The sequence below is a fragment of the Giraffa tippelskirchi genome, chromosome 1, assembly GCF_054371585.1.
Source record: "Giraffa tippelskirchi isolate mGirTip1 chromosome 1, T2T-mGirTip1v1.2.pri, whole genome shotgun sequence".
Taxonomy (NCBI): Eukaryota; Metazoa; Chordata; class Mammalia; order Artiodactyla; family Giraffidae; genus Giraffa; species Giraffa tippelskirchi.
This window is the reverse complement of record NC_137275.1, coordinates 157,492,840-157,506,438: the sequence shown is the minus strand read 5'-3', so window position 1 is coordinate 157,506,438 and position 13,599 is coordinate 157,492,840. Positions and strand designations below refer to the sequence as shown.

The 13,599-nt window shown below is 37.8% G+C and overlaps 1 protein-coding gene across 4 annotated transcripts in view; it reads left to right on the top strand.

Annotated features, from left to right (window-relative positions):
• Positions 1-13,599, top strand: part of IL33 (interleukin 33) — a 48,382-nt gene that overhangs the window by 24,639 nt on the left and 10,144 nt on the right. Inside the window, exons 2-4 of one of the 4 annotated variants that reach the window (XM_081500903.1) lie at positions 1,653-1,773; positions 3,776-3,882; positions 8,393-8,500. In XM_081500903.1, coding sequence (XP_081357029.1) covers positions 8,404-8,500 — 97 coding nt within the window. In that variant the 5' untranslated portion in view covers positions 1,653-1,773; positions 3,776-3,882; positions 8,393-8,403. Of the gene's footprint in view, positions 1-1,652; positions 1,774-3,727; positions 3,883-8,392; positions 8,501-13,599 lie in introns of all 4 variants that reach the window. The other 3 variants (XM_081500882.1, XM_081500892.1, XM_081500871.1) reach the window with 3 other exon arrangements.

The window sequence follows — 13,599 nt, the reverse complement described above, 5'->3', positions numbered from 1 at the left end:
TACCAGGGATCCCAACATCCTTTTCTGTTTGAGTTGCCTCCTCTATCATCACCCTCAGTTGACTTCATTGCCTGTTTTAATGATTCTTTAGTCCTCTATAGGGCTTTGCTGGTGGCTCAGATGGTAAAGAACCTGCCTGCAATGCACAGCTCACTCACAAAGCCTCATCCTGACCACCATTATCATCAGAACATCTCCACCTCCAAGATAGGAACACTGGAATTCACCTGTTTATAATATAAAACAAGCTTCTGTATTTTTACTTCTCCCACTCCCATTTTTAAAATCTTTAGAAATTGTGCTAAAATGTAACAATAAATATAATATATCTGATTTTCATTTTAATCATTTTAAGTGTATATGAAATGCACTGACATTAGTGAGCAACTATCATAATCCAGCTCCAAAACTTTTTCATCTTCCAAAAATGAAGCTTGATATCCATGAACAGTATTACCCCATTCCCTAGTTAAGTCTTTTAAGCATATTTATATTTCCCTTAATTGTTGTAAAGCTTCTCACAACTTACTTTATGAAGAAGAATCAGGCCATTTTACAAGATCCTCAAGTTCATGTTCCTAGACCTGACATTTCACATCTCCCCCATTCTCTCACTTTTCCTCCTCTCCTACACAAAGAAGTAAGCCTCCTCCTCTTCAAAGCTGACCTTCCACTAGTATTCTTTCCCCTTCTCTCTTCTCTGTCTCCTCTGGGACTTTGATATAGAAAACTATATCAGTTTTCTCTTTCTTGTTCAGTACTTTCTCTCTACATTGAAACACACGTAAGAGTTTCATATTCCATTAAAAAATTCAAAAAACTAATAATATGTGTTAAGTTTTACTATGTTTTAGCTATTATGCTAAGTGCTTAAAATGTACCTCCTTATATAATTCTCATAAAAATTCCATGAGTTCAAAATATTATTTAAAAAAGTGTTATTATGAGGAAACTGAGGCTTTAGAGACATCAAGTAACTTGCCCTAGACTTTTCACCTGACTAGTTAGCAGCATCCTCCCTTCTCCAGGCTGCTGTCAAGATACCATTCTCTCTGTGTTTCCCTTTCATTACTACACTTTTAAAAAAGTCTTTCTCTTTTCTTCTTCACACTGTGCAGTGCACTGCAGTTTCCTACCATGCTTAAAGGACTCTCTCCAAGGCCTCTAATCTGCTAGTTCTCTGCACTGCTCATTACTGCTCATCAAATGTTTCTTTTTGAGAGGATCTGCTTTCTTAGCCTTCATAATATGACCTGTTTTTTTCTCCTTCTCTTTCTGATCTTCTTTGCTAACTCCTTTTCTTCTCTTAACCCTTAAATGTAAGCGTCGCCACAGTTCCATCTATACACAGCTTTCTCTTCTTGCTCCACGCTCAGCTGAGCCAATCTCACTTTGCTCCCACATAATCAACAGTTATGCTTTCACAAATGAACAAACCCACATGTCTAAGTCTGGCCTTCTCAACCCACAACTCAGCTCCAGCTGCCTGCTGAAATTTCCATATAATTGTTCCTTAAGTTTGAGATACCATTTGCCCCATATTACCATATTATTCATTACTTGTTCCTGTCGATGAACTCCTCAACTGAGTTTCCTAGCCAGAACCACTGGCACCAATTTCACTTCCCTTTGCCTTCCCTGCCCCTGTCCAGAGCTGATGTACCCACATCCAAAAAGAGCTATGGAGGCTCTGTGGCAGACACAACACTGAACTGCGAATGAACTTTGGTTGTAATTCTGACTCAGTCACTAAAGAGCTATGCGACAATGGAGGTAGGACCAGGGATCTCTGGAGCCCTTTGTCACTCTAACATTCAAAGACTCTTATGAAATATGCCTGCAGCATGAACCACCTTCATCCTCTCCTGACTAGTCTCACTGACACTGCCCTAGCTCTATCTTCACTGTTTTTTGCCTGGGTTATTTAATTGGCCTCCTAACTGGCGTTCTTTCCTTTCTTCTAGTCCTTCATACAGCCATAAAATTACATTCATAAAACACATTTTTGATGTTTCTCATTTGCTTAAAAAACTTATAAAAGATTCCTGTTAGCTACAGAGTAAAAGTCAAACTCCTTACCATTATATTCACAGCTCCCTGCATTCTACTCCCCACATAACATATGAAGCCTCATTTTATCTAAATTGGATTACAAAGGTGTTTGGGATAAGCATTTGGGGGAAAAAATTCTCTAAATTACTCTTTATACTAGACGTAATAAGGGATTAAAGATTTAAATATTAACTAGTAAAGAATAAAACTTTTAAAAAGTGGCATGATAAATTAATTTATAATTTTTGAGGAGGGGGCATCTTCAAAGCAGGACACAAAATCCAGAAGTTATAGAAGGAAAATTTGATTAAAATTTACCACGTAACATGGGGGTACCTATGCCTAATTCTTGTTGATGTTTGACAGAAAACCACAAAATTCTGTAAAGCAATTATCCTTTAATCAAAAAATAAATAAAGTGGCAAAAGAATCAATCAAACATGAGTAAACCTATGGCTGATCATGTTGATGTTTGCTAGAAACCAGTGCAACACTGTAAAGCAATTATCTTTCAATTAAAAATAAATAATTTTTTTAAAAATATTAAAAAAATTTACCACATATTACTTAAAAACTTATGTCAAAAAATTTTAAATGCAATTAACAAAGTAATAATCAGTACTGGGGAAATTTTTTCACAGACAGCAATTTCACCTCTTAATTTACAAAGAGTTCATATAAGTCATTAATTTACAGACACTGACAACAAATATGTTTTTTAAAAAAGATGTTAAATCTCACTAAATAATTAAAGAAACTGAATTCAAAACCATGAACTATTTCCCACTCTTTAGAAAGCAAACATTTAAAGGTGATGATCTCCTCCACCCCCACTGGACCCCTGATGCTAAGGCAATGGAGAAAGGGCACTCACTTGAATTGCTGAAATTATAAATCAATACAAACTTTTTGAAGTCAGTTGGATAATATCTATCAAAATATAAGGTGCTTATACAGTTTGATCCAGAAATCTTGCTACAAGGAATGTATGCTACCAATGAACTTACAAAGGCTTACCAGAATCACAACACATAAACACACACACACATAGACCTGTCAGTTACAACACTGGTTATAGCAGAAAAGAAGAAAAGGGAAAAACTGGAAATGGCCAAAGAATTAATCAATACAAGATTGCTTATCGTATATTTATATGATTATGTATATTTGTAATACTTCCTGTAAAAAAAATTATTCTGACATATAGAAATGTCATGTTGATGCTATGATATGTGTTAATTGTATAATGAAAAAAGCTTACAAAATAACATTAGCAGTATGATTCTACTTTTATTAAAAAATAGATATGTATAGTACTTTTTCACTTAAAAAAAGAATGTTAGGATCTACAGTATACATGCTTTCCTGTCATTTACACATTTTCTAAGTGTACATATATCATTTTTATAACTAGAAAAAGGTTACTTAAAAAGTTTTCAACTTTCTGTAGAAATGAGAAAGTCAATTAAATAATCTGGGTCCTTATATGCTCTACACTGAGTAATAAACAGTATGCAGAGTCCAAATGATAGAGGTTTTATAAAAGTTAATGACTAACAGTATAACTCATTGAAAATGCTATGGCTAAAATAATCTAAAAGCTCTGTTTAGGATTTGGTTGTGGGAATGAGAATGCATTCCCACCCATTCTAACCCATTCAACTGGCTCTATTAGAATTGCCTCATTCATCTAACGTTGTCATCCAACATTGCTTAATCCAAGAGTGTGTACATATAAGTAGAGTCGGAATATAGCTGCATCAGCTACTACCAAGTGTGGACAACAGGAAGCCTCATCATTGAGATCAGCCCTTCACATTTATAACTTAGGTGAGTATCATAACCAGTATGCGAGAATATTTGCCATATATTATTGGAAAGAGCAGCTCAAAAGAACCAGTAATGTTTACAATGCCATACTCTAATATTTCTGATTTAAAAATAAGAGAATAAACAGTAAATTTTAAGCCTAAAAAAATTTTAAAAACAGTGATTGTCTTTTTTAAGGTAAAAGATTTGTAGGTTGTTTAAAGAAAATGTTTTGTTTTTCAAACAAAGATTAGAAAATATTTCCTGTTTTTGGCTTATCACATGCTCCTTAAAAAGCAGTTGACCTTTTCTGTGTCAATGACTTCATTTTAAATGTTATATTTCAGTTTCTTATCTATCTTATATGAATCCACGGGCTAATTAATATTGGTTTAGAACAGAGCTCCTCCAAGTGTGTTCTCTGAAACTAACCATGGGAATGTTAACAGAGTGAGTTGAGGAGATTATTTGAGATCAAATGATCACTGAAAATAATTAGTTAAACAAAGGTACCCACAATTCTACAGTGAGGGAATGTCAGCACCTTTACTATGCTAATATGAATTCTGACTTTCCAAGAAGTGGAATATAGATTGAAATATTTCCCAGATTTATTTGAAAATACAACTTTTAAAAATGTCTGTCCAAGAGATTTTTTTCCTAGGACATAAGGATTCTTGAATAAAAGAGAAAAACAAATCCAGCAATGTAATCTTCATGTTATCAGTAAAATATTACCTGAACACCTACTGTGTGCAGGGTACTGTTTGAACTATTTTCTGTACAATTTAAAATTTAACATAATAAAGCTACCGAAATGCACTATCCCACGTTATGGTTACAGATTAAATATCATATTCTGAAATTTATTATTTAAAAGAATTTGGACAATTGCTTGAGCATTTGAAGCTGATTGTCATTTCTGCTTACTTTCTTTCTACATTTGGAGGGAGAAGAAAATAGCCAGGGTCAGGAAACTCTGGCATAAAGATGGAAATCAGAAGACTAGATTCTAGTCCTGGTTCTGCTTCTGTGAACCTGGTCAAGGCACTTAACCTTTCAGTCCTAGCCTACTCAACTACAGAGTTGGGGGGTGGGGTGCTCAGTAAATGATGTCTAAGTTTCTCTGCTTCTTATGTTCAACTGTTCTTGATCAATAAAGGTGGCAGAATCAGAGGAAGAAGGTAAGGATTGATGTGAGCCCCTCATGCTCTGTGAGGATAATATTTACTCCCATGGAAGATACATTCATTTCTAGGGGCAGAATAGGGAATCTCAATTACGCTGTCATTAAAGGATTTTGCTCATGAGACGGGCTGTAAATAGAATGGCTTTGTGTAAAATTTTAGTTCCATTTAAACAAGAAAATTTGGAATTTCAGCCTATTGGGGACTTGGCAAGGGACAAAAATAAAGGTGCAGGAAATTTATTTTCCAATGAGTCCTCTAATCCAGGAACTCAATGTTCCTCCTTTACTCTGCTAGAACAGCTGGTCCTAAAGAAGTTTATAGGAGATTTAAATAGTAACCACTCTTGGGATAATTTGGATTCAATTTTTTTTCACAAAGAGAGGAATGCTTACTAAAAGAAGTATTAACTATTATAGAATTTCAGGCAATATTAGAGAAAATTTAAGACTGGAGGAGCAATCTTGCTCCTTCCACAAACCACAGCAACAGTGCCTTACCTTGACCATGAAGGCTGGTTGCAGTACCCTACTGAAAGAATACATGAAAGTGAAAGTGAAAACGTTAGTCACACAAGCATGTCGGACTCTTTGCGATCCCACGACTGTAGCCCACTAGGCTCCTTTGTCCATGGAATTCTCTGTGGAAGAATACTGGAGTGAGTAGCCATTCCCTTCTCCAGGGAATCTTCCTGACCTAGGCAATTTATAAGACAACTCCATATTCCTTCAAAATGGTACTATGACCCAGCGTGATAATTAAGGAACAGCATCATTGATGATCCTTGCCTGAATCAAATATTAAATTGGGGGCTGCAAAATGGTGATTTTTCTAATTCTATCATTCCTTCCATAATGAATAAATCTTATTCATTCTTAAGAAATGCTATGGACTTGCAGCGTTTTTTTTTTTTTAATAAAATGCTTTATATTCAATTACCATCATTTTTTCTGATGCTCAAACTATGCCAAATTTGTCCAGCAGGAGACCCTTCAAGGAGACTTCTGTGTCCTTTTGACATAATCTTGCTAGTTTTTGAATGATTCACTGCTATCTGGCACAATGAGATACTCAGTGTTGACTTCTATTATTTCCCAACCCAGATCTAGAATGCTGGTTCCCTTCAGTGGAAAAGGTAGTTAGAAACTAAGATACAGGCACATTGATATTGATAATTCAAATTTAACACTACAGGGATTTTCCTTTCTACTTTTATTTTATATTTATATCTCCTTTTCCCTGCAGTGAAAATCCTATAACACCAATACATTTGTTTTATTCCATAGTATAGCAAAAAACAGTCTCAGAATTTCAAAACCAATATTTCCACTAAGATTGGAATTCTTTTCACCCTCTGACAATAGTTCTAGTATCAGTTCAGTCACTCAGTCGTGTCCAACTCTTTGTGACTCCATGAATTGCAGCACGCCAGGCCTCTCTGTCCATCACCAACTCCGGAGTCTACCCAAACCCATGTCCATCGAATCAGTGATGCCATCCAACCATCTCATCCTCTGACATCCCCTTCTCCTCCTGCCCCCAATCCTACCCAGCATTAGGGTCTTTTCCAGTGAGTCAACTCTTTGCATGAGGTGGCCAAAGTATTGGAGTTTCAGCTTCAACATCAGTCCTTCCAATGAACACCCAGGACTGATCTCCTTTAGGATGGATTGATTGGATCTCCTTGCAGTCCAAGGGACTCTCAAGAGTCTTCTCCAACACCACAGTTCAAAAGCATCAATTCTTCGGTGCTCAGCTTTCTTCACCATCCAGCTCTCACATCCATACATGACAACTGGAAAAACCATAGCCTTGACTAGACACACTTTTGTTGGCAAAGTAATGTCTCTGCTTTTAAATATGCTATCTAGGTTGGCCATAACCTTCCTTCCAAGGAGTAAGCGTCTTTTAATTTCATGGCTGCAATCACCATCAACAGTGATTTTGGAGCCCCCGAAAATAAAGTCTGACACTGTTTCCACTGTTTCCCCACCTATTTCCCGTGAAGTGATGGGACCAGATGCCATGATCTTAGTTTTCTGAACGTTGAGCTTTAAGCCAATTTTTTCACTCTCCTCTTTCACTTTCATCAAGAGGCTCTTTAGTTCTTCACTTTCTGCCATAAGGGTGGTGTCATCTGCATATCTGAGGTTATTGATATTTCTCCCGGCAATCTTGATTCCAGCTTGTGTTTCTTCCAGCCCAGCGTTTCTCATGATGTGCTCTGCATATAAGTTAAATAAGCAGGGTGACAATATACAGCCTTGATGTACTCCTGTTCCTATTTGGAACCAGTCTGTTGTTCCATGTCCAGTTCTAACTGTTGCTTCCTGACCTGCATGCAGGTTTCTCAAGAGACAGGTCAGATGGTCTGGTATTCCCATCTCTTTCAGAATTTTCCATAGTTTATTGTGATCCACACAGTCAAGGCTTTGGCATAGTCAATAAAGCAGAAGTAGATGTTTTTCTGGAACTCTCTTGCTTTTTCGATGATCCAGTGGCTGTTGGCAATGTGATCTCTGGTTCCTCTGCCTTTTCTAAAACCAGCTTGAACATCTGGAAGTTCAAGGTTCACGTATTGCTGAAGCCTGGCTTAGAGAATTTTGAGCATTCCTTTACTAGCGTGTGAGATGAGTGCAATTGTGTGATAGTTTGAGCGTTCTTTGGCATTGCCTTTCTTTGGGATTGGAATGAAAACTGACCTTTTCCAGTCCTGTGGCCACTGCTGAGTTTTCCAGATTTTCTGGCATATCGAGTGCAGCACTTTCACAGCATCATCTTTGAGGATTTGAAATAGCTCAACTGGAATTCCATCACCTCCACTAGCTTTGTTCATAGTGATGCTTTCTAAGGCCCACTTGACTTCACATTCCAGAATATCTGGCTCTAGGTGAGTGATCACACCATCGTGATTATCTATATTCAGAATGCTGCTGCTGCTGCCAAGTCACTTCAGTCGTGTCCAACTCTGTACGACCCCATAGATGGCAGCACACCAGGCTCCCCTGTCTCTGGGATTCTCCAGGCAAGAATACTGGAGTGGGTTGCCATTTCCTTCTCCAACGCAAAAAAGTGAAAAGTGAAAGTGAAGACCCTCAGTTGTGTCCGACTCTTAGTGACCCCATGGACTGCAGCCTACCAGGCTCCTCCGTCCATGGGATTTTCCAGGCAAGAGTACTGTAGTGGGTTGCCATTGCCTTCTCCGATATTCAGCATACTATATTCAAATTTTACTGAATTATTTTTCTATGTAGCTTTGTTATCAATTTTATATTGAGTTAACCACCGTTGTTTCTGTTTGTTTTCAAGTTGAGACAATTGAACATTATGTTTTAATTCAACAGAAGCCTGAAAAATGAAGCCTAAAATGAAATATTCAACCACCAAAATTTCCCCAGCAAAGATGAAATGCTCAGCAGGCAAAGCCTTGGTAAAATCTCCCAAGTTGAGAAGTAAGGACTTAAATCTTTCTGATTGTTTTACATACTATTGTTTATCTGTTACCAAATCTTTATTATTCCAATGTTTATACATGCTACCTTATTAAAAACTAGTAAGATGGCTCATAGTGTATAATAGAGAAGGCTTTGGTTGTAAAATCAGACTATAAAGGGCCAGCTTTTGTTTATTTGATACATCACAGAACAGGAGTGGCTTAGGTGATTTAAACCTGCTAATAGTGATAAATATAATTACAGCGTGTCTTACCAATTCCTTCTCTACCCAAGCCTACTACCACTGAATCCCAAAACCTTTTTCCCAGATCACCTAACAAAAATTTAAACTGACTGACTTTTATTCAACAAACATTTATTAAGACCTTTGGTATATCAAGTTTTTGGTCTTGACTTCAGATAAAGGAGAGAATAACAAGTGAAGATATTTGAATAATCTGGGCCCCAAATAAAGCAGAATTGATCAAATGATGCTCAAGTTTATCCAGTTGCAAACTCAAAGTGTCTGAAATAAGTTGAAGGGCAGATAAAGTCAGAGAGTAGCCATACCTTCAAGATGAAAGAATTATTAACACCTTTGATTCTTAAAATTACTTACCCTAGGAAAGAATTTTGCAAATTTACACTCATGTTTTTCACTTGAAAGCAGTAACACAAGAGAATTAACAGAGCTCTGGTGTACTGAGAGAAAAAAGAGAATGAAAAATGGTAGTGAGGACTGGCATATCTTTGTCTTTTGTGCTCCTCTTCATTTCCCTGAACATGTAAGGCTAGAAGAGAAAACAATGTCAGAACATCATTTCTGTCTTCCCTGAGGCTCTGGCCCATTAATGCTCCTCTCTTATAAGTAGGAAGACCAACCTGCCGTAGTTTCTGAATCACCAGGAAATCACAGCTAAGTTAGTTGTTTTATTTATGTCTGAGTCAAAATGCTCCTTTCAGGAACAGTGACTCATTAGAAGTGACTCTGTGTCCCCAAATTCCCTCTTAATAAAGAATGCATTTTCTTTGTACCCTAGGAGATGTGGGTTCTCTATAGATACTGATACGAGGCAGCAGGCTGGGAATATATACCAGAATTGCTGGCATTAGTGGAAAATGAAAATGTAACCCATCCTTTAAGGGTGCAATGGACCCAATAGCTTATTTATGCCATTTAGGGAAACAATGATAAAGATTATCCCCAAATCACATTACATTATTTTTATCGTTCCTTAGCAGATTTTTCCCTTTCAATAATAACTGGTTCAGTTTAATACTAAATTGTCATTATTTAAACACTCCTGGCTAAAATTTCAACAGATACCTGTGTGGTATCTGATAGATATGAACTGCTTCTCAAAACTGAAGGTGCAAGAAATGTCACACCTTATTTTTGTAAATAAACTGCTCTGAGCACCCAAGCAACAAAGTCATTTTAATACCTTCTCCTCCCCTGGGCTAGCAGGATCTTACACAGTGGAAAAGCCACAAACTTCAGTACTTGATCACTACCAGTATCCATACAGTCAGATCCCACATGAGTTCTTGTCAGCACCAGAGCATTTCACCTCTAGTGCCAACACAGTACAGAACTTCAGGAGTTAGAGGAAAGCCTCTCCCCAAATTTATCTCCTTTCCAAGAAGCTACTCCTTGGAGTTTTAGCCCATTCTCCCCTGCTATTTCCTCTCCCTCACATCCATTAATCCTTTCCCTGCCCTGACAATCCAGTGTCCTTATGGATCTATTCAGAAGTCACAATAAGGAAGCCTTGGCCCATATCCATCCAACAGAAGTATTTTAGTTGGCCTGAACAGTGTTACTGTTGTTTTTCAATTTAGGTAACATTTAAAAATTGGGATATTTTTGCATAAAAATTTGAATTATGGTTTCTCAGGAGAAATTTGAAGATCTAGCAACAACTGGGCCCATATATCCCTACATGGCAATAGCTGGAGGCAGAACAGAGTAGGGATCACCCCCTTTAGTTTGGAGCTGTCTATAAGAAAATCTTCTGTTACAATGAAGGAGCTTTAACTTCATCCTGTGGATAGCAAGGAACCACTGAAAATGTTTAATTGGGAAATAATAAGACACTTTTACTTTGGATAGTTCATGTTGGTGGTAGTGAAGATAGAGTAAAGAGGCAAGAGTAGAAACAGAGACTGGTCAAAGGTCTACTGCATTCATCTTAGGGGACAGATGACAGAATGGAAAGGAAAAACTAAAATTCAGATACATTCAGAAAATGAAATCAGTATGGCTTAATAACAAACTGAATAAATTGAAGAATGGAGACAGGCTGGGAAATGGATAATTCTCAGCTTTCTGATTTTAAAGTTGGGCAGATAATGGCAGATAGAGATACTGTTTTTAAAGATGGGGAATCCTTCAGGAATATATTGGGGGTAGAGAAAGATAAAGTTTAGTTTTTTTTATTGTAAGTGTATTTGCATTTGGGGCAGGTGTAGGTCATCTGGGTCAAGATATCCAGAATTCAGGAGGCTCTACATAGATAGAAATAGGAATGCTTTAAGGGAACTTAAGTCAAAATGCCCCGTGGCATCAAAATTTCTGTGGAGAAAAAACAAAAGATACAAAGCTTGGGAGAGAGACCAAAGGTCTCTTACAGTTTGGGGAATCATCAACATACAAAAAGATGATTGAAGTCATTGGAGCAAGCAAGATTGCCCGGAAAGTCTAAACTGAGAAGAAAGACAAAGGACAAAACCTTTAGGAACACCAACAAGCAGAGAAGGAAGAATAACAAAGAGACAGAGATGGAGTGATCAGAAGGAAACAAAAAGGATCCAAGAAGAGTCCTGATACAACAGTAAGTGAAGAAGGATTCAGAAAGGATGTGGTCCCCAAATCAAATGCCGCAGACAGGTCAAAGATAATAAACAGTGAGGGGAGACCTTTCGGGAAATTAGTGCTTGGGGAAAAAAAAGAAAGATGAAGTCATTCACTTCTGTAGTTCCTCTCAGCCATGGTCTGGCTTTCTCAGTAACAGAATTAAAAAAAGATTTCTGGGCCCATTCCCATGACATGCCTGAAGGATTTCATCATGCTGTTGCTATGATGAAATTATAGGTTATGAGAATTTCCTTAAAAGCCATATAAAGACAGTGCCCTCAGATATCAAGCAGGATGGAGACATAGGAAATGGCAATGGTAAGTTTGAAAGGCTTTGACCCTAGTGGAACACTCTTTTCAACAGAGTTCTCATAGCCATGCCAGCTTTATGCTTTCCTCTCAAGAACAAACCCTCATACCAGTTTTAGCTACCCCAAACATCAAAGTATACCTTCTTCCAAATTCTTCCAATGTAAAGCATTTTAAATACTTCAAACACAGTCAGCTCCCAAGGAATTATATCCAGATGTTGTCTCACTAGGTGCTACTTGCTACATTACTATCTTCAGCCCCTAATCGTCTTCTACATTCACAGTATTTCCTCAGTACTATGACCTTCACCTCTAACTGCCCAAGACCCATATCCTACTCCTCACAGAGTCCACTTTCAATATTGGACATACCTGTCATGGCCCCATGGGATGCTACACATTAAGATAAGCTTATAAGGAATGAGCATGTTTAGAGTATCATCTTATGCCTTTTAACTCTGAAAAGACAATGTGATACAATATAGTGTAAGCCACAACAGCTGGATTTTGCTTTTCTATTTTGTAATGCAAGTGCCTGACTTAAGCTTTGATTGCTGAGGCATCTACTTCAAAAATGATCATCTCAAATAAACACACATATAGTCCATGGAATTCTCCAGGCCACTGAAGTGGGTAGCCTTTTCCTTCTCCATTGCATCTTCCCAACTCAAGGATCGAACCCAGGTCTCCCACATTGCAGGCAGATTCTTTATCAGCTGAGCCACAAGGGAAGCCCAAGAATACTGGGGTGGGTAGCCTATCTCTTCCCCAGTGGATCTTTCTGACCCAGGAATCAAACCGGGGTCTCCTGCATTGCAGGCAGATTCTTTACCAACTGAGCTACCAGAGAAGCCCAAATACACACAGCCAGTCACAAAACTAGATAAAGATCAGAAGATCTTGGTTGATTTCCATAACTGACCATTTGGACTACTTACTTTTTTTTCCCTACTCTTCCCATGCTTTAAATTCCTGCTCTTATGTTTTAAATTCACCAATAAACAGTGAGCTCTCACTATCCTAGGATCACACACTCAATCCCAATAAAAAGCAGAACCTCAGGCTCATGCACTCTCTCTACCTGTGGTCTCTCTGTGTGGTCTCAGATATGCAGTGTAATTTCCAAATCCTATAATTATAGTCAAAGCTATGAGTTTTTCAGTAGTCATGTATGGATGTGAGAGTCAGACCATAAAGAAGGCTGAGTGCCAAAGAATTGATGCTTTTAAACTGTGATGTTGGAGGAGACTCTTGAGAGTCCCTTGGACTGCAAGGAGATCAAACCAGTCAATCCTAAAGGAAATCAACCCTGAATATTCATTGGAAGGACTGATGCTGAAGCTGAAGCTCCAATATTTTGGCCACCTGATGTGAAGAACTGACTCATTGAAAAAGGCCCTGATGCTGGAGAAGATTGTAGGAAGGAGGAGGAGGGGACAACAGAGGACGAGATGGTTGAATGGCATCACCAACTCAATGGACATGAGTTTGAGCAAACTCTGGGAGATGGTGAAGGACAGGGAAGCCTGGCGTGCTGAAGTCCATGGGGTTGCAATGAGTCAGACACAACTAAGTGACTAAACAACAACAACAAATAATTAATTAACCTTTATTTCTTCAATTTCCTGATGGTTATTGCTGAAGGGCATTTTGCAATCATAATAAGAACATTAAGGGCCAGTCCAAATACAGCATTAGTTATTATTAACAGGCTAAGATCAGCACAAAACATATAATTAATAACATATTGTATTAAATTATCATCAGGAGGCCAAGTTCAGGATTGACTCTGGCACAGCTTTGTAAATTATCTTTGCATTAAATACATGTAAGATACCACATCTGACATATCTAAAGTTACAAAGGAATATTAGGAATTTCCAGGGCGACTGAGTATGATTAAATGCCCTTACCCTGTTCAAAGAGTTGAAGATACCTAAAGGTAGATG